At 54.2% G+C, this 25757-nt stretch overlaps 2 protein-coding genes across 5 annotated transcripts in view; both read right to left on the reverse strand.

Moving 5' to 3' along the window:
* CNGB1 (cyclic nucleotide gated channel subunit beta 1) overlaps positions 1-12269 on the reverse strand; it is a 28460-nt gene extending 16191 nt beyond the window's left edge. The window contains exons 1-15 of the mRNA XM_082062620.1: positions 11339-12269; positions 11018-11075; positions 10828-10885; positions 10593-10722; positions 10302-10344; positions 10044-10122; positions 9871-9952; positions 9445-9484; positions 8955-9105; positions 8774-8849; positions 8178-8214; positions 4629-4803; positions 3415-3516; positions 1315-1438; positions 933-975 (exon numbers count right to left, since the gene is read on the reverse strand). Of these exons, the coding sequence (XP_081918746.1) occupies positions 933-975; positions 1315-1438; positions 3415-3516; positions 4629-4803; positions 8178-8214; positions 8774-8849; positions 8955-9105; positions 9445-9484; positions 9871-9952; positions 10044-10122; positions 10302-10344; positions 10593-10722; positions 10828-10885; positions 11018-11075; positions 11339-11437 (1297 nt within the window). The 5' untranslated portion in view covers positions 11438-12269. The remainder of the gene's footprint in view (positions 1-932; positions 976-1314; positions 1439-3414; positions 3517-4628; positions 4804-8177; positions 8215-8773; positions 8850-8954; positions 9106-9444; positions 9485-9870; positions 9953-10043; positions 10123-10301; positions 10345-10592; positions 10723-10827; positions 10886-11017; positions 11076-11338) is intronic.
* Positions 12270-15276: 3007 nt separating this feature from the next.
* Positions 15277-25702, reverse strand: ZNF319 (zinc finger protein 319). 4 transcript variants are annotated; one of them, XM_082062757.1, is made up of 3 exons: positions 25032-25702; positions 21636-23642; positions 15277-16004 (listed from the first exon to the last, which is right to left on the reverse strand). In XM_082062757.1, the coding sequence occupies exons 2-3, from the start codon at positions 23274-23276 to the stop codon at positions 15684-15686; spliced, it is 1962 nt and encodes a 653-aa protein (XP_081918883.1). In that variant the 5' UTR covers positions 23277-23642; positions 25032-25702; the 3' UTR covers positions 15277-15683. The 4 variants fall into 4 exon arrangements, with proteins under 4 accessions (XP_081918883.1, XP_081918882.1, XP_081918885.1 ...); XM_082062756.1 differs by having other exon boundaries at positions 25022-25702; XM_082062759.1 differs by lacking the exon at positions 15277-16004 and adding an exon at positions 16420-21448 and having other exon boundaries at positions 25022-25702.
* Between the last annotated feature and the right edge of the window lie 55 nt (positions 25703-25757).

Raw genomic sequence — 25757 nt, forward strand, 5'->3', positions numbered from 1 at the left:
CTTGCTGGTGACAAGGACAGGGGTGCGGCAGGCAGCGGTGGCTCGGTAGCTGGGGACATTGGGGAGCTGCTCTAGCGCGCCGTGGCCGGGAGGGGAGGCGTCCCCGCCGTCCAGCGGCTTGTCATGCACCAGCCGATCTAGCTCGACGTCTCGGGCGCGCGCGGCCATGCTGCTAGGCGCCTAGGTGCTTCAAGCAAAGGACAAGGCATCGGAAGCTGCAATAAAACACAGAGTGGTTTGAGACGGGGTGGTTGTGTCAGTGCTGCTGGGGTTTTGGTGCCGCTCACGGATGTCCGTAGTGCAGGACAGCAGCGGTGAGCATCCTACCGTGTGCTTTTCTAGCATCTCTGTGAGACCAGGGCGCTCTGCAGGGCTGCATGAGCAGAGAAATCTCCAGCCTGTACCAGGGCACAGGTTAAACCATCTCTTGTGCAACTCCCTGACATCAGTGGAGTTACACCAGGACCCGCTTTTGCTCGCTCAGGCTGCACTGGGAGCTCAGCACTTAAGTTTTATTACCAACCTGTTACCTCCTAAAAGGTTTTATTAAAATGCGCTTTATGCCACCGGTTATTTCCTAAACTGAGCAAAGTGGTAAAGAAAATCCTTTTTATCCCCTCTACATTCTTCAGCTGAAGAAGAAACTCTTATTTCACATTAGAGGTTGCTTAATCAACAAGACTAAGTACTGCGTGAGCAGCAGCCTTTCAGAGCTGGCTCCAGCTGATGACACTATTGCCATCGCGCCGTTCCCACGGGATGCTTTAAGCCAGTGAGAAGCCCTGCCTGCCCACGCAGCCCCGCGCTGCAGAAATCTCAGAGTCCTGCTCCCAGCCCGCGGGGAGGGAGAAGCTGCACTTGGCCCTCACTGAGCATAATGTTACCTGCTTCGGTTTCTCCTAATTTCACATTACACTGCTATATTATCATACCTTCAGCATCAGTCTCAGCAGCTTCAGCCGTTTCCTCTTCCACCTTCAAACCAAAAAAAAAAAAAGCCATTTTAAGGAGTAAAATACCTGCTGTGTCAGGAAAAGAGCGGACTTCACAGCTTGATATTCCCTGACTATCCATCAGCCTCTCAGCTGGTTGTTCAGTGCCAGTATTTTTGGGTAAAAGCACCCCTTGGTGCACAGCTCTGGAGATGTTCAGAGATGGGGACATCTCAGTGGGCAACATCCCCAGTGTCCATCCCAGTCCCTGTTCCTCACCAGGGCACTGTGTTCCCCCGGACAAGCTCTGAGCCCCCCCAGCATGCACAGGGCAGTGAGAGCTCACTGCAGAGCTGAGCCCAAGCAGTGAGCAATGCTGTACCTGTACAAAAGCACCTTCCAGATCACTTATCTCAGCTTCTTCCAGCTGCTCAAACCTGAGAGCCTCCTCTGCGAAGTAGAGACCATCCACACCCTCGTCAACGGTGAGACAAGGTGATGGGACTCTGGATGGGACAGATCAGAGACAGGAGCCCTTCCTGAGGTTGCACACATTGTGGACAGGGGGCAACATGTCAACAGGGGGGACATCATGTCAATAGGGTGATGCACAGCTCTCCCATTTTCGGGAAGCACTGCTCCTCCAGCTGTGCTGCAAACCACATTTACAGGCAAACGATAGCACAGAAATCTGAGTTTAATACAGCAGCAGTACAAAAGAAATTGCTCCTTAGATTAGAAGGCACTTGGAAAAAATACTACATGGGAGACCAGGTGAGAGGTGCATAAATAATGCAGGGCATTGCATGTGCATACACAAAAAATGCATATGCAGAAAGATACAGGCAGTATGTTTCTGCCACTGCGCATAAAAATTTCTCATATGATTAAAATTTGCCAAATAAAAAGCCAAGAGCCTAATTTCCAGGGAGGGCTGCCCCACAAGCACCATCTGAATCCCATGTTTTCTTCTGCAAGACATCACCAGGATACATAATTCTCATTTTCCTTCAGCAACATGCAGAGAACCCAACTCTGCCGTTCTGACAAAGGGTGCTCACAAGATCAATTTTATCGGTTGAATATAACTTTATAACTGAAAGTAAAAAAAAAAAGCCTAATCATGTTGTTCTGTGCACTTATCTCCCTATTTGCTCTTTTCTGGCAAGAGACACAAAGCGGGGATTGGGTATAATGAAAAATTTTAAGACAGCTAAACGCATGAAAATTGAAAAAGCATCTTTCTGCATCCTTGGCAGGTCCTGAGACAGAAGGTTAATGCAACAAGCAGTGGCTGCTTCTTATCTTTCATCTCCATGTCTTAAAATCCTGTTATTTTCCAAGGTCTTTTAAAAATATTTTTAATAATTCCACCTCCCTTACTTTTTTTTTTTTTTTTTTTAAATTAGGTTCCCTTCAAATCAATCACAAATCTTTCCATCCTAATCTGGAAAATCTGTCACTGTTGCTCTTTTCCCATAAACAGACAAACACATTGAAGGATGGAGCAGCATCTCATTCACACTACAACTGAAGCTCAAGTTTTTCTAGTGGAGTTCCAGGAATAAATTTTGATGGAATAATAAAATATGGGTTTAACACTGAATAGTCATGTGTTTTCAGCTTCTTCCTGAAAATCTAGCTACTTCAGAGGAATTAACAGAGACTAATATTGTAGCACTAGGTAGTAACTCCCTAAATGTTTATCTCATGTGAAATCAGAGAAAACCACTAAACCAAGCGGAAATATTTTTCTGATACCATCTAGATCAAAGTCACCACCGATAACAGCTGACGATAACTCGGATATTTCCTACAACACAAAAACCAGTAAAATTGTACCTACTTGTATTAAGTGGTATTTGCAGGTACAATGCATAATCCTGTCTTTAAATTCAGCTCTGAAATACTCATAACAATCCCAGCTGCCCTGAATTAATGGATATGGCTTTAAATAACGTGGACCACGTCCAGGAGCCGGCTGCTCGCAGCTCCCTGTGAAGGCACAAGCCGGAGCTCCTGCCTGGCTGAGGGAAGGGATGGCCGGGGCTGCGGTTGCTACGGGCGGCCACGATGGAGATGGAGCCGGTGTCACCAGGAACCGCGTCAGCAGCGAGCCCTGGGGTGAACCGGTTAGTGAAAGCATCGCTCCCAAACGCATCCCTCCTTAACGTGTTCCTCCCAAACACATCCCTCCTTAATGCATCCCTCCCAAACACATCCCTCCTTAATGCATCCCTCCCAAACACAACCCTCCCTGGCGCATCCTTCCCTAGCGCGTCCCTCCTGAACACATCCCTCCCAAACGCATCCCTCCGTAGCTCGTCCCTCCCAGGCAGCAGGCTGGGCAGCCCGGCTCTGCCAGGAGGAGCTCGCTCATCCACGGGTGTTTCAGCCCCTCCGGCTTGTGAATGCAGCTGAAACAACAACTGTGTTCACGCTCGTTTCCAGCAAAGCCATAAAGGCAACAGGAGCCACTCACCCTGTACTCTCCTCCGCCGCCTTCTCCTCCTCCTCTTCCTCCCCCTCCTCCGCCTTTTCCTCTTCCTCCTCCTCGGCAGCACTCAGGGAGCACAGCCACAGCCTGGGGAGGAGAAACTCCTTAGGGGAAATCCAAAAAGTACATCTGAACCTCATGATAGGAGCACTGCTTGGCTCTGCATCCCCTTTGGCCAGAGGTGCTCTGCCTCCATCCCCCAGCCAACACTTTGCGGAGGAACATGCTTCGGCACATTCAGCATATGCTGTTTCACAGCCCATTAACGTCTGCAGCCTCAAGAAGAAGAATGGGAAAAAGTTTGGGAACACAAAACCAGAGTCCTTGAGCCTTCAAATTCCCCCTGTACCATGGGGAGAGGAGGTGTTTAGGGGTCACTATTGCTGATTTTGACCAAAACCTCCCTGCTAATGAAATCCAGCCTCCAGAATAGGATGTGCTTGCCGCCCACAGCTTCTTAGGCTCATATACTAAGGGGAAAAAAATCTGAAAAATATTTTTATAACATGTCGAGTGTTTTCTTCCTGAGCAGAAGAGAGCTCTGTTGAGTGAAGGTGGCTCTGGGCATCGCTTGGGCTTAGTCCAGTCGTGCATCACCCCTGTCAGAGGTGGGGACTGCTGTGTACACCCTTCTCTGCACATGTGCTGGGCTCAGGGAGCGTTTTGGGGAGCTGCCAAACCCTTTGGACACCTCTCATCCCCCTGCTGCAACGCAGCCTGCTTCCAGCTCTGAACACATTGCCCAGCCCTCAGGAGGACCTCAGCAAGGCTTTCTTTTGGAAGACATAGGAAGAACTGCATAGAGAAGACTACCATTTCCAAATATGATGAAAGTCGGATGCGCAGTTGATGGAAATGAGGTCCAAGCCCTCTTGCCTTAGGAATAAAAATCTACTTACAGGAAGCCTAAGCAGAGCATCCTTCAGCTGTCCTCTGCAGGCAACACGAAGCACTGCATCCGTGGCTCTGCCACTGCCTGCCCCAACCCAAATCTCAACACCAGAAGGAAAGGCTGTTTGCTCAAACACTTTTTGGGTCCTTCTGGTGCCCTCTTTTTTGGAAACAGGCACCTTGGCTGCCTGCTGCCAGCTCTATCAAGGAGGGACCCCCAGGGATGTGCTCATCCCCTCCTGTGGCCACCACACTAGTGGCCAGAGAGCCTACAGAGCTGCCCATCCACGGCATCTCCCTTTTCCTGCCTGGTTTCTTCTTCCTGAGGTTCCTCCTGGATGGGGGGAAGGAGACAAGCATCTGTCACCAGCTCAGCCTCACGACCCCAGGCCATCATCTCGCAGGTGGCTTTGTTAATCCACTCATCAGTGATCTCTTCCAGGATGAGGTCGGTCTCTTCGGGTTCCCCGGGGACAATGTGAACTGAAATAGAAATGGGGAAAGGGAGGTGATGAAGCGAGAGCAGCACATTTTTGAGAAGCCAGGGAAAATCCCACATTTCAGCTGCTTGATGCAGAGGTGTTGCCACATGCTGGGACTGAAGCACCTCTCAGACCTGTACAGGCCCATTACCCTGAGCTGTGCCGGACAGATGCCTTGGGCTCTTTTGCAAGAAGGGAGAAAATACACCATTTTGTGCCAAGTGTGTCCAAAGCCCTAGGAAAACTATAACCCTTTGCATGCAAATGTCTGTTGGCTTCCCTACACACACAGCAGCCTCCACCAACAGGTGATGTGTCCCGTCTCCAGGCCACATTTTGACTTTCCTTGCAAACAGAAGCAGACATGGGTAGAGCCCAAAGCCTTTCCCCTTGTGAACCCTGAGCAAAACACTGCACTAGCATAGCCCAGGGACCTTGGCTTTGCAGAGCAAGATTCAATGCAGAGCCCACGTTGGAACACCCCAAGTACCACATCACATCCGCTCTAAACACTCCACTGGGTACAGTGTAGGAAGCATCCCACGTGGCCCAGTTTCCCAGCATCATTGGGGGAAAACCCACGATGGGTTACCGGGAATGCTGCGAGAGCAGCTCCAAAGCAAAGAGCACAGGTCTGACTCGCTCTGTGTCCCGGGGGTTCCCACCCCACCACTCCACAGACCAAAGAAACATGAGGAGGAAGCGCATCTGTGTACTGTAAAAACAGTTTATTTTGAAGTCTGCCTGACAACAAAACTTACATGTCCACAGTGAAGCTGATAGGAAACATGCAAATTTGACTACAGAAAGGCAGGAAACACACCCATGATGCCCATGCTGCCTTTAATTCACTGCCTCTACATCTCCATTAATTAAAATGTAGGACATCAGTGAGGTGGCTTTTAAAATACATCACAACTTTTGGATACGTTATATGAAAATGTGGCAAATACTAAAACTGTAGCCTGGTACCAGCGGGGTTCATTATAAACACAGAGGATGGGGCTCAGGCTGGTTGCTTGGCTCATGACTCGTAGTTACATCTGCCTACATCATCCTAAAGAAATGCAATAAGACAGTGGGAGACCTTGTCGTGGCCTTTCTATGTGTCAAGGAGGTTTGTATGAAAGACGGAGAAAGACTTTTTACCAGGGCCTGTAGAGATAAAACAAGGGGCAACGGTTTTAAACTGAAAGAAGGCATATTTAGATTGGACATAAGGAGGAAATGTTGTATGATAAGAGTGATGAGAAAGTGGAACAGGCTGCCCAGAGAAGCTGTGGATGCCCTGTCATTGCATGTGTTGAAGGTCAGGCTGGAAGGGGCTTTGAGCAACCTGGTCCAGGGGAAGGTGTCCTTGCCCATGGCAGAGGGGTTGAACTGGATTATCTTTGAAGGTCCCACTTAACCTAAACCATTCTGTGGCTCTAAGGTCTGTATTAAAACCTGGGGTGCAGGGGCTCTCACCCCATCCAGCCCGGCCTGCCCGCACCCTCCAGGCTGGAGAGATCCCCAAAGTCCCTTCCCTGCCAGGACACTCCTGCTGTTGCGGCTTCTGCTGCATGCCAGGAGCTGTGAGCTTTGCGAGGAAGCTGCCATAGTTGGGGGTGAGAAGAGTTTGGGGTAAATTCTCCTATGAGGAGAGACCAGGCAAAAGCTTTGAACCATTAACTCCTACCTATTTGCCTAGAGAATAACCTCACCCTGCATTTGCTGCTGCAAACCAGAGCCCTTTCCACTTGCTGGGAGAAAACACTCAGTTAATGGAAGAAAAGCAATGAGAAGCTGACAAGAGCTTAAAGAGATTTATAACATTACACCTGGGAGAAAGAAGTCACCTAAAATAAGCCTGTGGGATACATCTGTGGGTCTCAGGGGGGAATATTCAGATGCCAGTGGGAGTTTGAGAGGGTCAGGGGAGGCAAGAGGCTTTCTGCCTCCAAGGTGTCCTGAGTGATGCTTTTCTACCCTCTTATAAAAGCTCTCATCTCACAGACATCATCCTGCAAAACCAATAGCTCCAGTTCCTGGAGCCAAGAGGGAGCTGGGATGGGACAGCCCTGGGAGCAGGGACACACAGCCTGGGGTCCCTGTTGTCCCGGCTGGGAAACAGCTAGAGACAATCTGTAGGTTGCCCTTCTCTTTTCCTCCCCAGCTGTGCTTTCTCCTCAGGTTGGTCTCGTTTGGTTATGGGAAAGGCTGGCTCACCACGGTCTTCGTTTTCCATTTGTTTCAGAGGCACTAAGCCCCTTTGCCCCCTGAAACAAAAGGAGAAGGAAAACATTAATGAGCGTGCTGGCAGTTTGGTGCCAGAGCAGATCTCTTGCTCAACCCAATTGCTCCCTTCCTTGGGCAGATTAAGTGACCTTGAGATGCCTCAAAGCACCAAACATCTGTAACACAAGCCAGCCACCCACAAAGGCTGTGAATGCCCCACGCATGCAGAAGCATCCCGCTCATTTTGCCTTTTTCCGAGGTCCACAGCAGTGCTCAGGTCTCCAGTTTGTACAAACTTGTGGAGAAATGCCCTCCTGCAGGATTTCCCACTCTGAGATCCCACCAAGTGTCTGCTGCCTTGGCGGGAGCATCCTCCCACGTGTCCCTGGAGGAATAAACAGCCTCTGTGTTCTGTGGCGGGTCCCATGGCCTGACCAACGGCTCCTCCCTGGGGGCAGCACTTGTACGGGGCTGCCTGACATCCCTCCTGCCCCATGCAGCTGTGGAAGCAGCCGTGGCTCCCAGCCAGGAGCCCCGTTTTGCTCAGCATCCCGCAACGTGGCTGGCATGGGGAGCCAAGCCTGGCTGCCTGCAGAGCTGGTGCTTGCTCCCCTCCACAGGCAGGCAAGCAGCAGCGTGAACCCTGAAATGCTCTCCTACAAACATACAGACTCACATTGAACACACCAAATCCCAGGATTTTGTTTTCCTGGAGTACCTTCCTAGACCAGGTTCAGCAAACACCCTTTGGCTCAACAGCAAATGTGCCAAAGGGGGTGATGAAGGGGTCAGGTTTGAATTCCCTTGTCATTCTTTGATCAAATCCCATCAGTTTGGCAAACATCCTCCGGCACAGCTCAAGGACAGACCTTGATGTCAGCGCTAACCTCAAAACCCGGGACCTGAGGATATGGGATGCTGGACTCAGAGAGACTCCCATGGGCTGAGTTTTACCAAGCCCAGGCCACAACCCCAGATCCGCTCCCACTTCTCAAGCTGCAACAGCCTCTCGTGGCTTCCCTGGGGGATTTCAGGGGCTCCCCACCAGGCACCCACGGCAGACCAGGGAATAAAAGCCACCAGTGGCCCCTCTTCCCAATAACCACTGTCTGACCTCAGGCAAGTTAAATGGCATGGTGAGATGGAGCAATTACTTACTTTCTTCCACAGGACTCGAGGTTGCTGCAGCCACTCCCTGCATGGAGGAAAAGGGAAACGTGAAACAATTTCCTACTTTCAGTAAATCTAAATTTTTACCCTAAATGCCCAATTTTCAGTAAACATAGTCCTTTTACCCTAAATACCACATGTGATTTCTAAGGGTATGTCAGATGGCTTGGCTGTGGGCATGAGCATCCCCACACATAGATGGGGAAGGGCAGGAGCACGTCAATGAGCTCGCCTGGGTGCAAAGGAACGACAGGAGAGCACATAAATCTGCTGCTGCTGCTTCTCCTTAGAGCTGGACTGCAGCTGGGTGAGATGCCAGGGCCTGGACACCACCTGATACTGCACAGAAAGGCAAGGAGACAGCAAAGAAAACACGCTATGGGCACTCTCAATGTTTAGAGTCCAAATCCTGGTTTTCAGCAGCTAAGCAGGTTGCGGGGATTTGATTTTTGAAGGAGCTGGGTGACAGCCCTAAGCACAGCACATGCTGGCACTGATTTGGTGGCATCTGCATAGCAGGAGACACCCTCCTGGCTGGGGACATGGTGCTCATGCACCCTTTACCTGCCCAGCAGACAGCGTACCTGTGCATCCTGCTTCTCCCTGGTCACCGGTTGCGGCATCACCTTCTCCAGCCCCTGGACAAACCAGGCAAACATCCTGGTGACCAGAAACCACTGTCAGACCCAGCTGCCGGAGCCTTTGCTCCCACAGCAGCCATCCCTCTGGCCACGGTACCCATGCAGGAGTTGCCACCATGGTTACCTGCTGCCGTCCCCAGCCAGGGACTGAGGGATGAGGGTGGCCGCCGGCTCTGGCTGCCCCTTGGCTGCTGCCGGCTCCACTGCTCCCGGTGTGCTCTGGGTGGCTGAAATGCTGCTTTTTGCCTTTGCCTGGGTTTTAGTCCCTTTTGTGCCTGCTCAGGTTTATTCAGAAGGAGAAAGGGAACAGGTAATGCAGTGGTGATTTTATAAATTGTTGAGGAAGGGGAGCAAGCAAGGACAGGCTTGGGAGACCTCCCTGGCAGCTTCTCCCTGAGGGATGCAGTCTGGGATGGGGACACGGGTGGTCTGGGGACAGATGTGGTGTAGGGGCAGTGCTGTGATGCCAGGATGCGGTGTGCCCACCCGTCTCAGCACAGTTGATACCATGGGGCACAGGGATGGAGGGCAGCCCCAGCGCTGATGCCTGCACCCAGGTTCTTAAAGGCAGTGTCCCTTCTGAAAGTGCCACCCGGGAAAGGGGAATTGCTCACCTCCCATTGTGGCTTCGCACTTCTGCTCCTTTGGCTCTGGCTGCAGAGGGACAAAGGGATGGACACATGTGGCAAAGCACCATCTGTGGCCCTACACCACCCTGGGTGTGCATGTCCCACTCTTCAGGGGGACCCACATGGACAGCTCACACACCCTTCACTGTGGTTTCAGCACCATTTCATTGACGAGGACCATTAAAGCCAGACCTTGGTGTTGGTGGCACCAGTGAGTCCTAAATGGAGGATCCCCCAGCATACCGTCAGGTCAGGGAGCACCAGGATGGCACCCCAAGGTCTCTCTTTTACTTTGCTGAATTCCCCTGGGGTTTTCCTCCCCAAAGCCCCATCCAGGGTGTGTGGGAGGATGGGGACCCCACTCCTCTATCACCTCTGCCACCTGGTTTCCCCGAGCCTGGCAGTGCTCACCTCCGGCTTTTTCAGCACCTCCGGCTGCGGCACCATCCTCTCGAAGCCCTGCGCCAGCCAGCTGAGCACCCGCGCTCCTGCCCTGCAGGGACAGCGTGCCACAGTCAGGGAGCTCATCCTGCACCTCCCTCCCGCCCTCCCACATCCCCCCGCCAGCCTCCCCACGGACCCACCACTCCTTCTCGCCGGTATCTAAGTCAGCCTCGGACTCATAGCCATCCAGCTCATCCTCCTGATCGAAGGGGGTTATCTCTGCAAGGGGAGCAGTGCTGTGGGGATGCGGGAGAGCTGGGGCTCCTGGTCCCCCTAGCACCCAGCTCAAGGGACCAATAGCACCAGCATCACTGACCAGGGAGCTGGGATGTGGGATTGGGGGAATTCCAGAAATGCCCCTGGGATGCTGCAAGATGCAGACTCCCAGCTCTCCTTACCCAGAGCATCCTCTTCCTCATCCTTGAGGATCTGGACCTCTGTCTGAAAAGCCAAACAGACTGTCATCTGCCCAGCAGCCAGCATGGGGGCTCATCCCACCAGGCAGGGAGGGAAACCTGCCCTTTCCCCAAGGATGGATGAAGGCAGAAGCCCATGCAGGGCAGGATAGTGCTCCGTGTTAGCACAGGGAGAGTGATAGAAATAAATTAAAAAAATAATAATAATAAAGAAAAGGTAAAAAGAGCTGGAAGCTCAAGTACACCAGACCATTGTCCGGATCTGTCACCTACCTGATCAGGAACATCAATGCTTGTCTCGAAGCTCTTCCCAAGCCGCTGCAGTGTCCCTGGGGCTGGGACTGGCTGGGGAATCACCTTCTCCAGTCCCTGGGAGATCCAGGAGAGCACACTGCTCCCCACGCTGCCAGGGAAGGAGGCGAGTCAGGCTGGGACGCCCCATCCCAGGCATCCAACCCGCAACCGAAAGCAAAATGGTGTTGCATGCTGGAGGGTGCAAGAGTGATACCTCTCAAACACAGAGCCTGAGTCCTCAGAGGCCGCAAATCCCACCTTCTTTTCCACTTCTTCAATGGCAGCAGGAAAACAAACCAAAAAGTTTTCCCTTCACTGCTCAGCCAGTGCAGATGGGTAACCACTGGAGGAGGAACAATGACCCTCTACCCAAGCCCACCCATCCCACCACTGCAGGGGCTTACCCTTGGTGTGTGCATGATCAGCAGTGTCCCCAGGGCCACCAGCCTTTCCTGTCGGTGCCTTTGGGGTAAAAAGCAGAAGGTGTCAGAGAGTGAAGTGCAGGGGACAGTGTCCCCCACTCAAAGGTGTCTGTGAATCCCAAGGGCTCCCCATCCTTCCTGCTGCCATCAGAGGGGGGAATGTATCCTGGCCCACATCCCTGCTGGGAATGCTGCCCAGCATCCCTGGGTGCTGCAGTGCCGGGGCTGGATGCAGAGGTACTGGACATCTCTCAACCAACCTCATGGGGTCCCCAGTACCTCCCAAACTGGCTCCCCACTCACCTTAGCTGGCTCGGGTTCCTGAGCTGGGGCCGGGGGCGTCTCCTCTGTCAGATGGGGCAGTGGGGGCTGCGGAACCACCCGCTCGAACCAGCCCAGCATCCAGCTGCCTGCGGGGAGCGAGGAGGGGTCTCCAGCCGGCGAGAGGCCAGTAGCAGTGGTGCACGTTCCCTGGGGAACACTGGGTGCATCAGCTGCTCACGCTGTCCCCAGGGCAGCCCAAAAGGTCCTTGGTGTCCTTTTGTTTCCACGTCCTGCTTGGGAAATGCAGCACTGCAGCACAGCCAGACCAAACCCGCTCAGCCTCTGACCTCTCGCTGTTATCATGAGCAAAATACACCCTCTATTTTAAGCACACAGACTTAGTTAAACTTGCTTTTCCCAAATGTAACTGCTTAGTTAGGATTTTTTTTGCACAATCCTCAATGGCTAGTGTCACACAAGGAGAAGTGCTTGTGAAGCCAGAGCAAATAGATCACAGAAACTGTGATGCTCTGCTCAGAGTCCTTTATGTTACCCCTCAGTTTTCACTTGAGGGATGAAAAAAACCAGTAATTTGAGTAGAATTTGTTTATGGGCAAGTTCACACCCCAACACACTTATCAACTCGTTCTGCCCTTAGGAAACCACTCTGCTCCATCACCTTTCAGCCACGGTGGCCACTGGGGCAGGCACTCACCTGGGGCCCTGGGGAGGGCGGCAGAGGCAGCCAGCACTGACTTGCTTTGGCCGCTGTGATGTTGATGGGGTAGGTAAAAATAAGATGTGGCAAAGCAGGGATTCAGCTCTCCAGGCTCTGTTTGCTCACTGGTTTTGGATCGCCCCATCTCTTCTTGGTGTGACTCCAGGCTGGGATGCAGCACCAGCGAGCCAAGTGATGCTGCATGTTCCCATGCTTGGGTACAGGACAAGAGCCCAGCTGAAATCAGGGATGTCTTCTGCTGTTGCCCCTCCAAAGACCACTGCTTTGCCCAAAATGCCCCTCCAAAGACACCCTGCTCTGCTCAATGAGAGTCTCAGGAGCATCTCGGATGGCACCCACGTTGTTGGTCACAGGAGGCATCCACAGAGGGCAAGAGAAAGCAAATCCCTGAGCTCCATCCAGCCCAGCCAGGAGCCTGCATGGGAGCTTTGACCCCAGGTTAACACGTGGCCCCAACCCCCCCCACACAGCAGGTTACAGGCTGGAAGCTGCTCAGTGCTGGGCTCTTTGCATTAACCCCTCACCTTTCAGACATGAAGGATGTCTTCATGTCCCTCGATGTGTTTCATTGGGGGCTGCCCAAAGCCTGACATCTTAAATATTAATGAGTCGAGGTTCACAGACGGGGTGACGTGGGTCCTCAGCTCTTTGCTTATCCCGCCTTGTACAAGTCCAAGATGCGTGTTTGGATGCGGATGAAGCATCACCCCACACAGTACCTGCAGCCCCCGGCACACCACGGGAAGGCTCAGCTCTCCTGGAGACCCTCATGTCCCCAGAGCCGGACAGGGTGGCTGTAAAACACCCCCCCGGAGGCCTGATGACCAGAAACCATTTAAGAAATTATCTTTTACCTCCCACTGGGTATAAGAGATTAAGAAGCTGAGAATGCCAGAGGAACGGCAAGGAAATAGTGGCAGCGCTGTATGGCACAGAAGCATTTCCACCTGTGCTTCAGGACCATCACAGCTCCCAAAGAAGCCCAGGGTCAATTTACACCACTGAGCCCAAACAAGCTCAGAAAAAGCCCCCCCAGGACTGAAGTGAGCCCCCATGACAGCAAAGGTCTCCTCCTCCCTTGATACCAGCTTGCGCAGCTGGAAAAGCCTGGAGCTTAAGCCTGTGCTTGTCCTGGGAAGGAAAGTGGGGGGCCAGGGCTGTTCTGGCACATCCGAACAAGAGAGTGGCAGAAACACTTCTGTGTCTCCAAAAATCTAGTTGTTGGGAGAAACAGGAATAAGCAGTCAGGATTTGCCTGTGATGGCACCAAAGAGCTGGCAACCACATGCGATCCCCCCATGTTGCTGGCACCGGCCAGTGCCACCGCCCATCGTGCCAGGTCTGCCGGACTCGCAACAGCGGGTGCAGAGTCCCAGCCTCAAAGAGCAAGAAGCAGAGTGCAGACCTGTCATCCCCATTCAGAGCAGGACACACCATGGCATTTCCCTTCCCTCCAGAATCATATCAAACCCCTCCACATTACCCATCTCTGTTGCCCTTGCAGCATCACTCCCCACGGACCCGTTCCATCGCTTCCCCACCCTGGACTTGCGCCCCCACCACGGCTCATCCTCTAGCTCTGTTTCAGAGCACCGAACCCCACCACCATGAGCAGAGGTGGTCTTGCAGAAACCCCAGCCACGTCCTTTGCCTCCATCACTGCCACTTACCCCCACACACTCACCGCCACCTCCCCAAGAAGCCACCCCTGGGACGCGTGGGCTCCCTTGGCCACAGCAGCTCACCACTGACCCCCAAACCCACCCCAATCCGCTCAGGACTCTGCAAGGATTAGCTCAGCACTGCCTGCAAATGGGATTACCAGCACCCAGCTGTCCCGAATGCCCCGGCTCCCAGCAGCCAGCCTGGTTTTGGTGCAGGATGGTGCAAAGAAAACCCAAAAATCAAACACGCTTGAGTATCCTCAAAATCCCTGGTCGCCAAAGCGACCCCAGACACTCACCGTCCGGCGCAAATCCAGCTGCACCGCAGGGAAGGCTGTCGTCTCGCCCAGAAGCAGGCAGGCACAGGGATGTGCAGACAAGCAGTGATGGGGCTGCTGAAACTCCACGGGGCAATGCAAGGGTGATGTGCTGAGGGTGATGTGCTGAGGATGCTCCACCCGCAGCTCTGCCCCAACCCCAGAGGATCTGGGGCAGCAGGCAGCAAATCTGCGCTGGGCTGAGCTAAGCCTCCCCTTGCTGAGCTTGCCAATTGCTGCTTGATCCGTTTACCTCCAGCCCTGTGTGACTGCCAGCCTTTCCCATCACCCCTAATCTCGGCCACGGTCACACCTTGGAGTCCTGGTACGGCTTCAGTGCACCACGGCCAGCCCCAGCTTCTGTCTTTGGCCAGAGCTCCCTGGAGCAGCTCTGGAGCCCTGGGCCTGATTCCTCCTTCCCCAGCCCCATGGGTGTCCCCAGCCTGGCAAGCAACAAGTACCCATCCTGTATGGCCACAGCCCAGCGCCTCTGCAGCTTTGATTCACAGCCAGGGAAACTGAGGCACAGTCTCCCAAATCACACCTCGATCTCCACCCACTCGGCTCAGGGAAGCTGACTGAAAGGCATACCTGTATTTCTGAGATACTTTTCACTCTGAAGAGAAGTGAGGACTGCTTACAGTCAGCAGCAGCAGCTCCAGACAGGCGCGGCACTAAATCAACCTGCTGTCCCCCCAGTAGGACCAGCAGTGGAAGCAGCACCGCCCGGACCCTGCACCCTCTGGGCCACAGCAGGGCCAGGGCTCCCCTGGCGGGAGGCTGCCCGGGTCCCACCTAAGAAGATGGGGCTGCCTGACAAAGCAAAGCAACGCAGGGACAGTTTCAAGCTGACTTTTGCATGATCAGGCTCATAAAATCCTGCAGCGAGAGGTTAAAAAAAAAAAAAAAGCAACAGCAACATCTGCTGATAGCAAAACCTGCATCTCCTCCAATGACACTCTTGCAGGCACCCCATCTTCGAACCAGACCTGCCTACAAAAGTCTTTGATTTATTTCTGCAAGCAAATGCCCAGGAGGAATCCTGGAGTGCGAAGGACATGGTTCAGCTCCCCACCTGGGTGATGTTGCTAGCACTCCTGGCACATTTGCTGGATAACTACTTTTCATTCACTTCTGCTGTCTTTTGTTTGCTTTTACGTTCATGGGGTAAGGCAGGAAGAATTGGTAATGATACCTGCACAGAAAACAGCTGCCAAGTAGGTAAGGTCTTCTGGAAAGAAACCAGACCTTCAGGGGCTCTTAATAAGATGCTGAGAGGATGCTGCTCCCACCAACCATTCCTGGTCCTCCCCAGCCTGAGCCTGGGGCTCTGGCGCGTGCAAAAATTATGCAGCTTTCCTGTGATTTAGGGAAATCAAAGACAAGAAAATAAAAACCTGTGTAAAGCACCGGTGCTGCCGATGCAGTTTCCTTGCCTGCCCTGAGGATACGGAGTATTTCCTCAAACTGCAAAGTTCAAACACGGGCACAGTTTAGACTACCAGCTGCGGTTTAACTTTTCATCTTCCCACATAAATCGTCCAGCCAAGAATGAGAAATTAAGGCAGCTGGGAAAGGTGTTGCCTTTCTGCCACTGGGCACGATTCTGTTGGGTGGCACTAACACCCTCCCGAGGTTCAGCACAGCTGCCATGGAGGGACCACTCACCTGGTATCAGCAATAGGGACGGGGGTCCTGTCCCTTCCCCAAGTCGTGGACATCCCTCCTCCTCCTCCTGAGCATGTCTCCATGTAATTTAAGGAGATCTGAATGGAACAGCCAGCCAAGAAGGGACGCTGAGCTGCCTCCCAGCAGCAGGATCCCGGGTGAGTGCCGTCCCCATTCTCCCTTTGGTTTGCCATCCTAAACCCTTCCCAAAATTTCAGCCAGAAGCACTTTCTCAGTGATCCAAACACACATCTCACCTGGCCTGGGGGTGGGATGGAGCGAATCAGGTCATCTGCAGGTAGAGGGCTCCTCTCTTGCTATCACAGGATGGGATGGATGCAAAGCAAAAAAAAAAAGTCTAGGAAAGCTGAAACTCGTGCGTGGTGTTGGGGTCCTTGAAGCACAACATGCATCAGCTTCTGCCTCCTGAGCAGGCGCTGCTTTCCGGCAGGCAAAGAATCCTGGTACAGGCTGTGCCCGGGGCAGGGAGCGCTCCTCCTCCAGCATGCACGCTCTTCCTGCTCTTGCTTTCAGCCCCTGGGGGCCTGCCCACACCCTGCCTCTCGGCTTGTGGTTACCAGGCAAACCACCATTCCTCCATCAAAAAAGTTCAGTGAAAGAAAGAAAACATGAAAAAAAAAATTCAAGCAAAGCCAGACAGGGCACAAAGACAGACAGGTTAGGTGGTGCCCGGCACACAGCCTCCGCTCCAGAAATCTTACACACCCACAGGAAGGTATAAATAACTATAAATTTATTAGTAAAGCAAAACAATTTAACACTCACACAGAAGAGCGGGATGTGTTAATACAATATATATACACACATACATGGAGTATCATGTCAGAAACACACGGAGAGCAGTGTTAAAGGCACTGCAAGCCACACGAACCTCAGCATCCTTGGCTGCAACTTCCCACAGCCCTGGGAACCTGCCGGAAGCCCAAGTGCAGGTTTGGAGGAGCCTGAGAACCTCCCTGGCCATGAAATCCCTCTGATCCACAGCTTGGAGACAAGCCCACGGTCCAGCTCCCACCTGCAGTCCTGCTCTGCCCGCCAAGCATCCCAGGCACGCTGCGAGAGCAGCGTCTTCACGTCCAGAAAGCAGCGGAGGCAGCTGCTGGGAGATGCTGAAGCAGGAGCCAGGCAGTAGGGGAGAAGCTGGGCTCAGTGGGGCCCTGGGGGGAGCTGCTGTCCCCAAACCTTGCAGCCTGCCCTTATTGCATCTTCACATCACACCTGCACGCGCAGGAACCTTTCCGCGGGCAAACTCCCCACCCAACAGAGAATCAAACTCTGAAGAATAACAAGGGTTTTTTGCTTATTGTTGACAGCCAATGGTCCCAAACCACTGTCAGAGGATGCTTTCCCCCTCACCCCTCACTCCAGCACATGGGCCCCAAGACCAGAATGTGCATGTCTTCCCACCCAGGTCACAGGGACAGCATCTGCTCACTGGAGAGCTGGCAGGGCCACCTGGGCATGCGCATGGTCCCAGGAGTGTCCACGCCACTGTTAGCTCAATGCTACAGTCGCTCTGCAGGCATTCCCGGGGGAGCCAAGCAGTTCAGCCCCTCCCCAGCAACACGACTTTTCCCCAGGAATGTCTGACTTAACCCCTGGAGATGCTCTGTTCTGGTTCCTGGTCCTGGCTTAGACTTACTTGCTACAGCCATGGACACAACCCAGCCAAGCCGAGCTGCCAGGCCACAGGTATCGCCTGTGCCCAGCACGATGGATGGCCTCATGGAGGGAAGGACCAGAAGCACCCAATGGAATCCAGCAAAATTTGGGTCCCAAACACCTGACTGCATCATCAGAGGTTTGGTATCACCTGGGAGAGGAATTTGAGGCAGGGAGGAGTAGGAGGAAAAGGGGAAGAAGCCTCACAATCCAAATGGAAAAAGGGATGGAAAGCAAACTGCTGCTTACAAATAAAGAGCTGAACAAAGGGCAAAGAAGCCTAGAAGGTTTTATAAAAGTATAAGGAAAATAGCTGTGGAGGGGAAGGGGCCAAGACACACCTGAAGGCATCCTGTAGGTAGGGTAAGGGCAAGTGAAGATCAGAAAAAAGCCCAGGTAACAGACTGTCTTCTTCCTAGACCCAGGAAGCCAGAGGAACAGCAGCCCTAGAGAGCAGGATTTATCTCCTGGACAATAATCACGCTACTTTTGGCCAGTCTAATTGTCCCCATCACCTCCCCAGTGGCATCCTCATGGCATGCTGAAGCTGCCTGCCAAAGAGAACAACCTTTCGGGAGAGACCATCCCCTGCTCCAGCCCTAGAGGATCCTCAGGCAGTCTGGCAACCAGGTCCTGAAGACATGCAAACACTTGCCACAGGGCTGATGCAACACCAGCTCCAGCACAACAACCCTCCTGGGTGCTGTGGGGTGGTGAGTGACACGAGAGGCTAAGCAGACACAGCATTAAACAGCCTGAAAATCTCTTGAAATAACTGTCAGAAGCGAAGCGCAACACAGGTACAGAGTAGAAACACATTTTACTCCCAAGAGGCTTTGGCTACAACTGCTCTTTGGTTTGAAAAGGAAACACCAGCAGTTAGAAGAGCCCTTGGCAGTGTGATGCCCAGGGGACATCGGCCCCCCCAGGCCAATCCCTATCTCCCCACCCAGCTCCTGACATCCATGTGCCTCCTGCTATTTCCATCCCCTCTCACCTCACTGTACAAAACATGACCCAAAGGCACAGCAACAGAGAGTGACCTGCTCCCCCAGCAACTGTGTACGCAACACAGTTGCTTCCAACCAGACAACCTCCCTGTAAGAATACACCTGAAGCTCTCAGTGGCCGCTCAGCCACCCGCTCTGCGCAGCCCCTCCACCTGCCCGCACTGAGGTCCAGCAGCTGAAGCCTCCACAGGCTCCTGCTGGATTTGGGCTGTTGCAGGGCAGCAAACGATGAAGAGACCGAGTCACCAGGGGCCCATGGCCAGTCCTACTTAATGATGCTCTAATGCCACACCAAGATGTTTTCAAACCTGGAGGCACCTACTGACAACCTGGACCTGAGCTCATCCCTTTTCCCTCAAGCACACAGCCCCGGCGATGCTCTCTCTGCCCAAGGTGCTGCTTGGCCGTTGCCACAGCCTAAGCAGAACCAGAGCTCCTTGCTGGGACACCGAGGGCTTTCCTAGCTGCTCAGCACAAGGGAAACGCTCTCCAACAGTCCCCGTGCCAAGCTGGTACCAAAGGGAGAGGATCCAGCAGCTCCATGGCCAGTGCGCTGTGTCCGGGTCCCACCTGCTCTGCCCCAAGCACCCGAGGCTGCCCAGCTCCCCAGGCAGCCCTCGGGGAGGGCAGAGAGCAGGGCACAGCCATCTGGGGCCCACACTAACGATTTCTCCAAACTCCTACTCTAGCCAGCCCCTGCCCCATAAAGAAATACAACCAGAGAAGCCCCCGGAGGCTCCAGCAGACTCCATTTCACACCCTCCTCATACTCAAGATGAGCGTCTCTGCAAGCTCCCAGCTCTGACCACTGATCCTGGCTGCAGGAGTTGTGCCCAAACAGTCAGGGCGACCACTGAACCCCCACCTCTGGGGACCTATAGCAGCTGCTTAGGGCAAAGGCAGAGCCAACCACAGCCTGAGCCAGGAACAAGGCGAGGGTTCAGATGGGTGCTGTGCTCCCCAGCTAGCACTGGTCCCACACTCGTAGTCTCCGTCACCACCAAGCCCTTCTGTAAAGCTAGGATTAGCCTTCCTTCTTCGTTTTACTCCTCATTTTTACTCCTCCAGTAAAGCATACACTGAACTTACTACATATTAAGCAGCAAAAAATAGCTACCTAGAACCAAAGAGCTCTTTAAAAATCCAAGTTATCACATATTTTTTTTAAAAGATCCAGTATGACATCAAGTTAAACTATACAGTATTTTTAATGAATACTAACAAACTGCTTAAAAATAAAAAAAAGGGAAAAAGAAATACAGACAGACAACTTGGTAGGAAGTTCTACATCTTTGAGGCAGCATGAAGTAAGATAACCATCGGTCCCCTCTTCCTTGGGCAGTAGAGAGCAAGGTCTGCTGTAACCTCCTTAAAGCTGCGCATAAAGAAAACTCAGTCCCAGGGTCAGACTTGTCACTGAACTGTCCCAGCCCCTGCAAACGCACCCCATTCCCCTTCACTGTGCTGGAAAAGAAAAGAAAAGAAAGCCTTTCTCCACATTTCAGATGAGCAAAGCCCAACTCTCTGCACAGTTAATCTGTCTATAGTTGTTGTGGACAACACTTAATAAACTTGTCGTAATCACCTGTGCAGCACACAGGCAACTTACTGGCTGCTGTCCACTAATTAGAGCTCGTCACAAGAGTCCTACCTCATACAAGGGCCAGCCAAGATCACAGAAGAGCTGAGGCTGGCAGGGACCTCTGGAGATCATCTAGTCCAACCCCTGCTCGAGCAGGGTCAGCTACAGCAGGTTGCCCAGGACCCCATCCTGTCAGGGCTTGAATATCTCCACAGATGGATATTTAACAACTTAGTATCTCCAAAGACAAAGGGGGGAAGGCTGGTGGGCAAGCCAGTAAGCACGCCTTCATCCTCCAAGGCATCTAACGGGCATGTAGCATGTCTCTTGGTCATGAGAAGCCAGAAAAATCCTGCAGAGCAAAACACCTCAGGCTGCATTGACCTTGCTAGGGGAAATTTATTTTTAAGTGATGTTTACAAGGACTGTGCAAAACCTGAAAAATACAGAAGAGGTAAAGAAAGAGTAAAGGGATAAAACAGGACTCCTGCAAGAGGAGAAAAAAAAATACACTCCTCCTTCACCCACTGCTAACCTTCCCCTCCCGGTGGAGCTGAGCCCATAGGCCAGGAAAGATCCATAGCCCATAGGCCTCCTGGCTCCCCCTGGTTCCCCTCCAACAAATGGGGCACCAAGCCTGGCACGTGGCATGGGTTTCTGTCAGCAATGGTAATGTCTCCAAAATCGCAGGTTATTAGTAGTGTTCACCTCACCCTTTAGTGTTCACACTGCTGGGACAGCCCTTTGCCTGACCCCCTGGAGGGACGCTAACAGCCCGAGCGGTGCAAAGAGGGAAGGGGCCTGGGGCTGGAGGTTAAGTCCTGGCAGGAGAGCTATGTCCCTCAGGAAGCGGCTCTGAAACACCAAGCTCTCAGCCAGGACTGGGGCATGGACGCTCTCCTCGCCACGCTCTCTGGTAGCGGCGAAGCATTCGCTGCTCATCCCCATGCTGCTGGCAGGGACGGGGTGGGCAGGCTCACCCGGAACCCTTGCAGACTGTGACAGCCAGCGACTGCAAAAGCAGCAATGCCAAAGTGCTTTTTGGAGCTGTGTAGCCCCATGGCTTTTCCTTTCTAGACTCTAGGAGAGCAGGGGAGGTTGGGGCAGTCAATCAACACTAATGATCTGAAGCAGTCCTCTCAAATGAGCTTGGACCAAGAAAGCTGGGAGATCCCAGCAGCGGAAACTTGCTACTTCCTTGCCGTGCAGCACGCCCCAGGAGGAGGGAGGGCTGGCTCTGCCTTGCTCCCAAGCCCTCTCCAGGAGCTACCCAGCCACCCACCACCCCACGAGGCAGGGCAGAGGAAAGAGGCTGCAGGCAAAGGGCTGGTGCCTGCAGTGGGCAGGTGAGCTCCCAGCACTGAAACTGCAGGTACAGCGTGAACTACAGCCCAGGAGACACCAGGAAACTACAGGTATCGTTCCACCTCCCCACCTCTCTCCTTTCCTCTCCACCCCTTCGAGCTTTTCACGTTGTCCGTCATCTCTGCAATACAAGGGATGTATCAACCACAGAGGACTGAGGAAAGTTTACCTGCCCACCCACCACACCACCCCTTTCCCCCAAACTCCCTGGAGGCCATCTGCAACTGAGGAGAGCGAAGGGGAGGCCGAGGCTCATGCAAGCTGAAAGCCGCCGAGGGGACGGAGGCTCATGGCAAGCAGGCAGCCACCTGGTAGGCGCCCTCGGCTGTGTGCTGGACGCTATGCTCCTGCAGCAGGCCCAAGTCCAGGAACCGTTCCCCGCACCACATGCACTTGTACTGCTGCTCCCGGGCGTGCACGCTGTGGTGCTTGTTGAGGTGCTCGCGCTGCTTGAAGGCCTTCTCGCAGGAGGGGCACTTGTAGGGCTTCTCACCCGTGTGCACGCGCCGGTGCCGCTGCAGGTCCGAGGCGTATTTGAACCGTTTTTCACAGTCAGGGCACTTGAGGGGCTTCTCACGGGCTGGGTCGCAGCGATGCTGCACGAATTCAGAGGAGGAGAAGAAACGTCTCTCGCAGAGCGTGCACTTGAGCGGCTTCTCGGCGCAGTGGGCCAGCTGGTGCTTCTGCAGAGCTGAGGCTCGCTTGTAGGACTTGTTGCACACCGCGCACTTGAAGGGCCGCTCTGCATTCTGCACGCACTTGTGCCGCAGCAGCTCCGAGGACTGGTTGAAGCCTTTCTGGCACACGTTGCACTTGAAGAGGTTTTCTATGCCATGCACGTGCTGGTGGTACACCAAGTGTGAGGGCTGCACAAAGCCCTTCTCGCACAGGTTGCACTTGAAGGGTTCCTCGGTCTTGTGTGTGCGGCGGTGGCGCATGAGCGCGTACTGCTGCTTGAAGCTCATCTGGCAGAGGTCACACTTGAAGGGACGTTCCTCGCTGTGTGTGCGCTCGTGCTGCCGCAGGTCTGAGGGACGCTTGAAGGCCTTCTGGCATTCGCCGCAGCGGAAGGGCCGCTCCCCACTGGGCGTGCAGGGGTGCTGCAGCAGCTCCGATGACTCCTTGAAGTGCAACTCGCAAACGTTGCACTTAAAGAGGTGCTCCCCTGAGTGCGCATACATGTGGCGCACCAGGTGCGAGCGGTGCTTGAAGGTCTTCTCACACACTGTGCACTTGTAGGGCCGCTCCGAGCTGTGTGTCCGTTTGTGATGCACCAGGTGGGACGACTGGCTGAAGCTCTTGTCGCACAGCGTGCACTTGTAGGGCTTTTCACCTGTGTGGATGCGCTCATGCCGGGACAGCTCTGAGAGGTGCTTGAAAGTTTTCTGACAGATGGAGCAGCTGTAGGGCTTCTCCGAGGGGTCGAGAGGCTGCGAATGCTCCACCTCAGGAGGCTTGTAGGTCTTCTCGCAGATGGAGCACTTCATGGCGTTGCCATTGTGGACATTGTGGTGCTGTGCCAACGAGGTCAGGAGGGAGAAGCCCATTTTGCAGACGCCGCACACAAAGGGCTTCTGCTCCACCTGGATGCACTGGTGTTCAAGGAGGTCAGTGGCCTGGTGGAAGATCTTCAGGCACTGGGTGCACTGGAAAGAGCGGTCATGGCCTGGCAAGCACTGGTGCTCATGGGGGTTGGAGAGGTGAGCGAGGTCGTGGCCACACACCCCACATTTGTGGGACGGCTCTCCAGCCTGGATGGGGGTGTGCTGGTGGTGCTGCAGACCTGGGTCTGGCTGGAGCAAGATGCCGTAGACAGCACAGCCCAAGGGGTTGTCAGCAGTGCTGGGCGGGATGGAGTGCTCTGGGAGGGCGGCTGCCCCAGTGTGGTGCTGCTGTGGTGGCGGTGGCTGCTGTGGTTGCTGCTGTTGCTGTTGCCAGCTTTCTGACATGCTTGGAAAAAAAACACAGGATTTTAGCAGCGACAGCTTCAGCTTCTCGATTGAAATGGTTCAAGTAGAAACAAAAATCAAAAGTATCCAAGATCCTGATTTCCTGTAGCTGATCCCCTGAATGTGAGGACAGAAAATCCAGCACACAGCCAAGGATCTTGGGAAGCAAAGAGGCAAATGAGACTCCACAGCCTCCTCCTTAGATCAGCACAAGTTCTTTGCAGACTGATTTATTTTGGCTTTTTCTTTTTTTGGACAAAAGAACAGGAGCCAGAAGCAAGTGCCTTGACGAGAAGAGGAGGACCTTCTCTGTGCTGGCTGTGATGGGCTCACATTTGGGAAGGGTGAGGGAGGGAGCAGCGCTCTCTGCAAAGAAGAAGACAGCTCATGTCAGGTCTTGGAAGAAAGATGGGCAACTCTCTAGTCAACCTCCCCTCACAACTCACTTTGAAAACTCTCCTGCAACCCTGCAAAACTACCAGGAAGCCAGTGTGGGGGAGCTAACGAGAACTGGAGCCTCCTTGCTGCTGTGTGAAGGGCCTGAGACAAGGCATGCTCAGCCCAGAAAGGACTGGGCTCTGCCCGGCCGCAGCCAGGTACACGTTTGAGCAGTGTGCTCTCACCAGAGGCAGCACAACCACCCACGTTCTGGTCAGCTCAGCCATTACCCCACACGCTGTCAGTCGCTGCACCCCCCAGACCCGCTCAGGGCACTGACTGAGAACATCTCTGCATGGGCTGAGGTACGCCAAACACTGTGCAATCAAGAAGCTCCCAGGTTAGATTTCACAGATATCAAGGCAGATCCCAGCATGATCCCACCCCAGCTGAAACACCCGTGTGAAGCAGTTCTGCTCTTCCTGCAGCTCGTTTGCCTTCAACGTTATCCTATCTGCAGACAAAACACAGAACCCACAAGCATTGTGCACAGCACTCTGTGTGAAGATAAAAGAAGCATTAAAGCAACGGCTCGGCTGAACCTCCTACCAAACCATGGGATAAAAGTACACTGGAGCCGAACAACCTACACCAGAGGTGCTGTCTGGCCTTACTCTAGAGCATCACAGGGGTTTTGCTCAGTGAAAAGTTCCAATCTTTCTAGAGAAGTCTAGTGAAACCTGATTTCAACTTAAGAGAAAGCCCACCAGTGAGCAGCAGACAGGGGCAGTGCCAACACACCTCAAAAGAGAGGAAGATTCCAGGCCCTGGCTAATGCTCTTGTGTCATGAGTCCCTAACCCTGCAAGAGCGCACCCATTTCTGCATCAAACTGTCTGCTGTCACCCAGGGCAAGTAAAACCTTGACCTTCCAGGAAGGTGTCTGTTGTATTTAAAACTAAGTGACAAGAAGCATCAGAGAAGGTCACTTCTCAGCATCCCCACCTCCCCCTGCGGATCATGCCCCACAGCTTAGGCAGGGCTGGACTGTGCTTCTGCCTACAGGGATGCTGCATTACTTTGTCTGCCAGCACAATTCTGGGTAGTAAGATGTCCAAAGGCCCTGCCAGAACACAGGATCTCCTCTTTCTCCTAAGTAGCTCACCTTGACTGTCGACATGAAGGGAGCACGCACAATTATGATACCTCGCACCTGAACTCCAAGGCATACAAAACTTGAGCACAGCCCAGCTGCCACCTTCCCCTGCAGCCAATGTTACCCATGGCAGAAGCAACCGACGGCAACGGTATCCTAGACCATCTGGCCTAACGGGGAGGGGAAGCTCGGGAAGAATAAGAAATACCAACCTTAGCTTACCGAGGGCTCTGCACGGGTACCCAAGTCGGCGCCAGCTCCGAGCCTAACTCATCCCTCCGTGGGAGGTGGGAAGCGACAACCATTTAAGGAGAGAAGCCGGGAAAGCAGAGGTACTTTCAAACTGGAGAAGCGGCCCCCGGCACAGCCCTCTCCGGCATGGTCCGGTCCGCCTCCCGCAGCCGGGCCAAGGCCGCTCAGGGAGAGGCGCGGCGGGGCCGCGGGGCGCGGGGGCGGCCGGGGAGCCGGGAGAGCAGCCGCCGCCGCCGCAGCCCGCGGCGAGGCCCGGCCCGCCGCTCGCCTCTCCCCATGGGACGGGCTCGTCCGGCCCCGCGGGCCTGCGGACAAACGCGGCGGCGGCGCCCCGAGGCCTTCACCGCCGCCGCGCCGGGAGGCCCCGCGGTGGGGTAGGGGGTCCCTGCCCGGCGGCGGCCGCCCCTGCCCGCCGAGGCCCACACAAAGGGCGGCGGCGGCGGCGGCGGCCGGGCCCCTCACCTGCGGCGGGAGGCCCCTGTCAGCCCGCTCGCCGCTGGCGGGGCCGCGGCCTGCGCGTTCCGCCCGAGCCCCACGCTGGCGTGGGGGCGGTAGCCGGGAGGAAGGGAAAGGGGCGCCGGTGCCGGCGGCGGGCGGGCGGCGGCCGCGGGGCGCGGGCGGGAGTGCAGCGGGCCGGGCCGGCCGCGGCGGCGGAGGAGGAGGAGGCGGGGCGGGGCGGGCCGGGCCGCGGCGGCT

The sequence above is a fragment of the Streptopelia decaocto genome, assembly GCF_964273445.1.
Source record: "Streptopelia decaocto genome assembly, chromosome: 11".
Classification (NCBI taxonomy): domain Eukaryota; kingdom Metazoa; phylum Chordata; class Aves; order Columbiformes; family Columbidae; genus Streptopelia; species Streptopelia decaocto.

Excerpts from the sequence above, each read along its gene's own strand:
- ZNF319 (XM_082062757.1), bottom strand. The coding sequence starts at position 23,276 with ATGTCAGAAAGCTGGCAACAGCAACAGCAGCAACCACAGCAGCCACCG. Across the intron at positions 16,005-21,635 it reads CAGCCGAGGGCGCCTACCAG|CAAGAGAGGAGCCCTCTACC; the intron begins GTGGCTGCCTGC and ends ATCCTGTGATAG.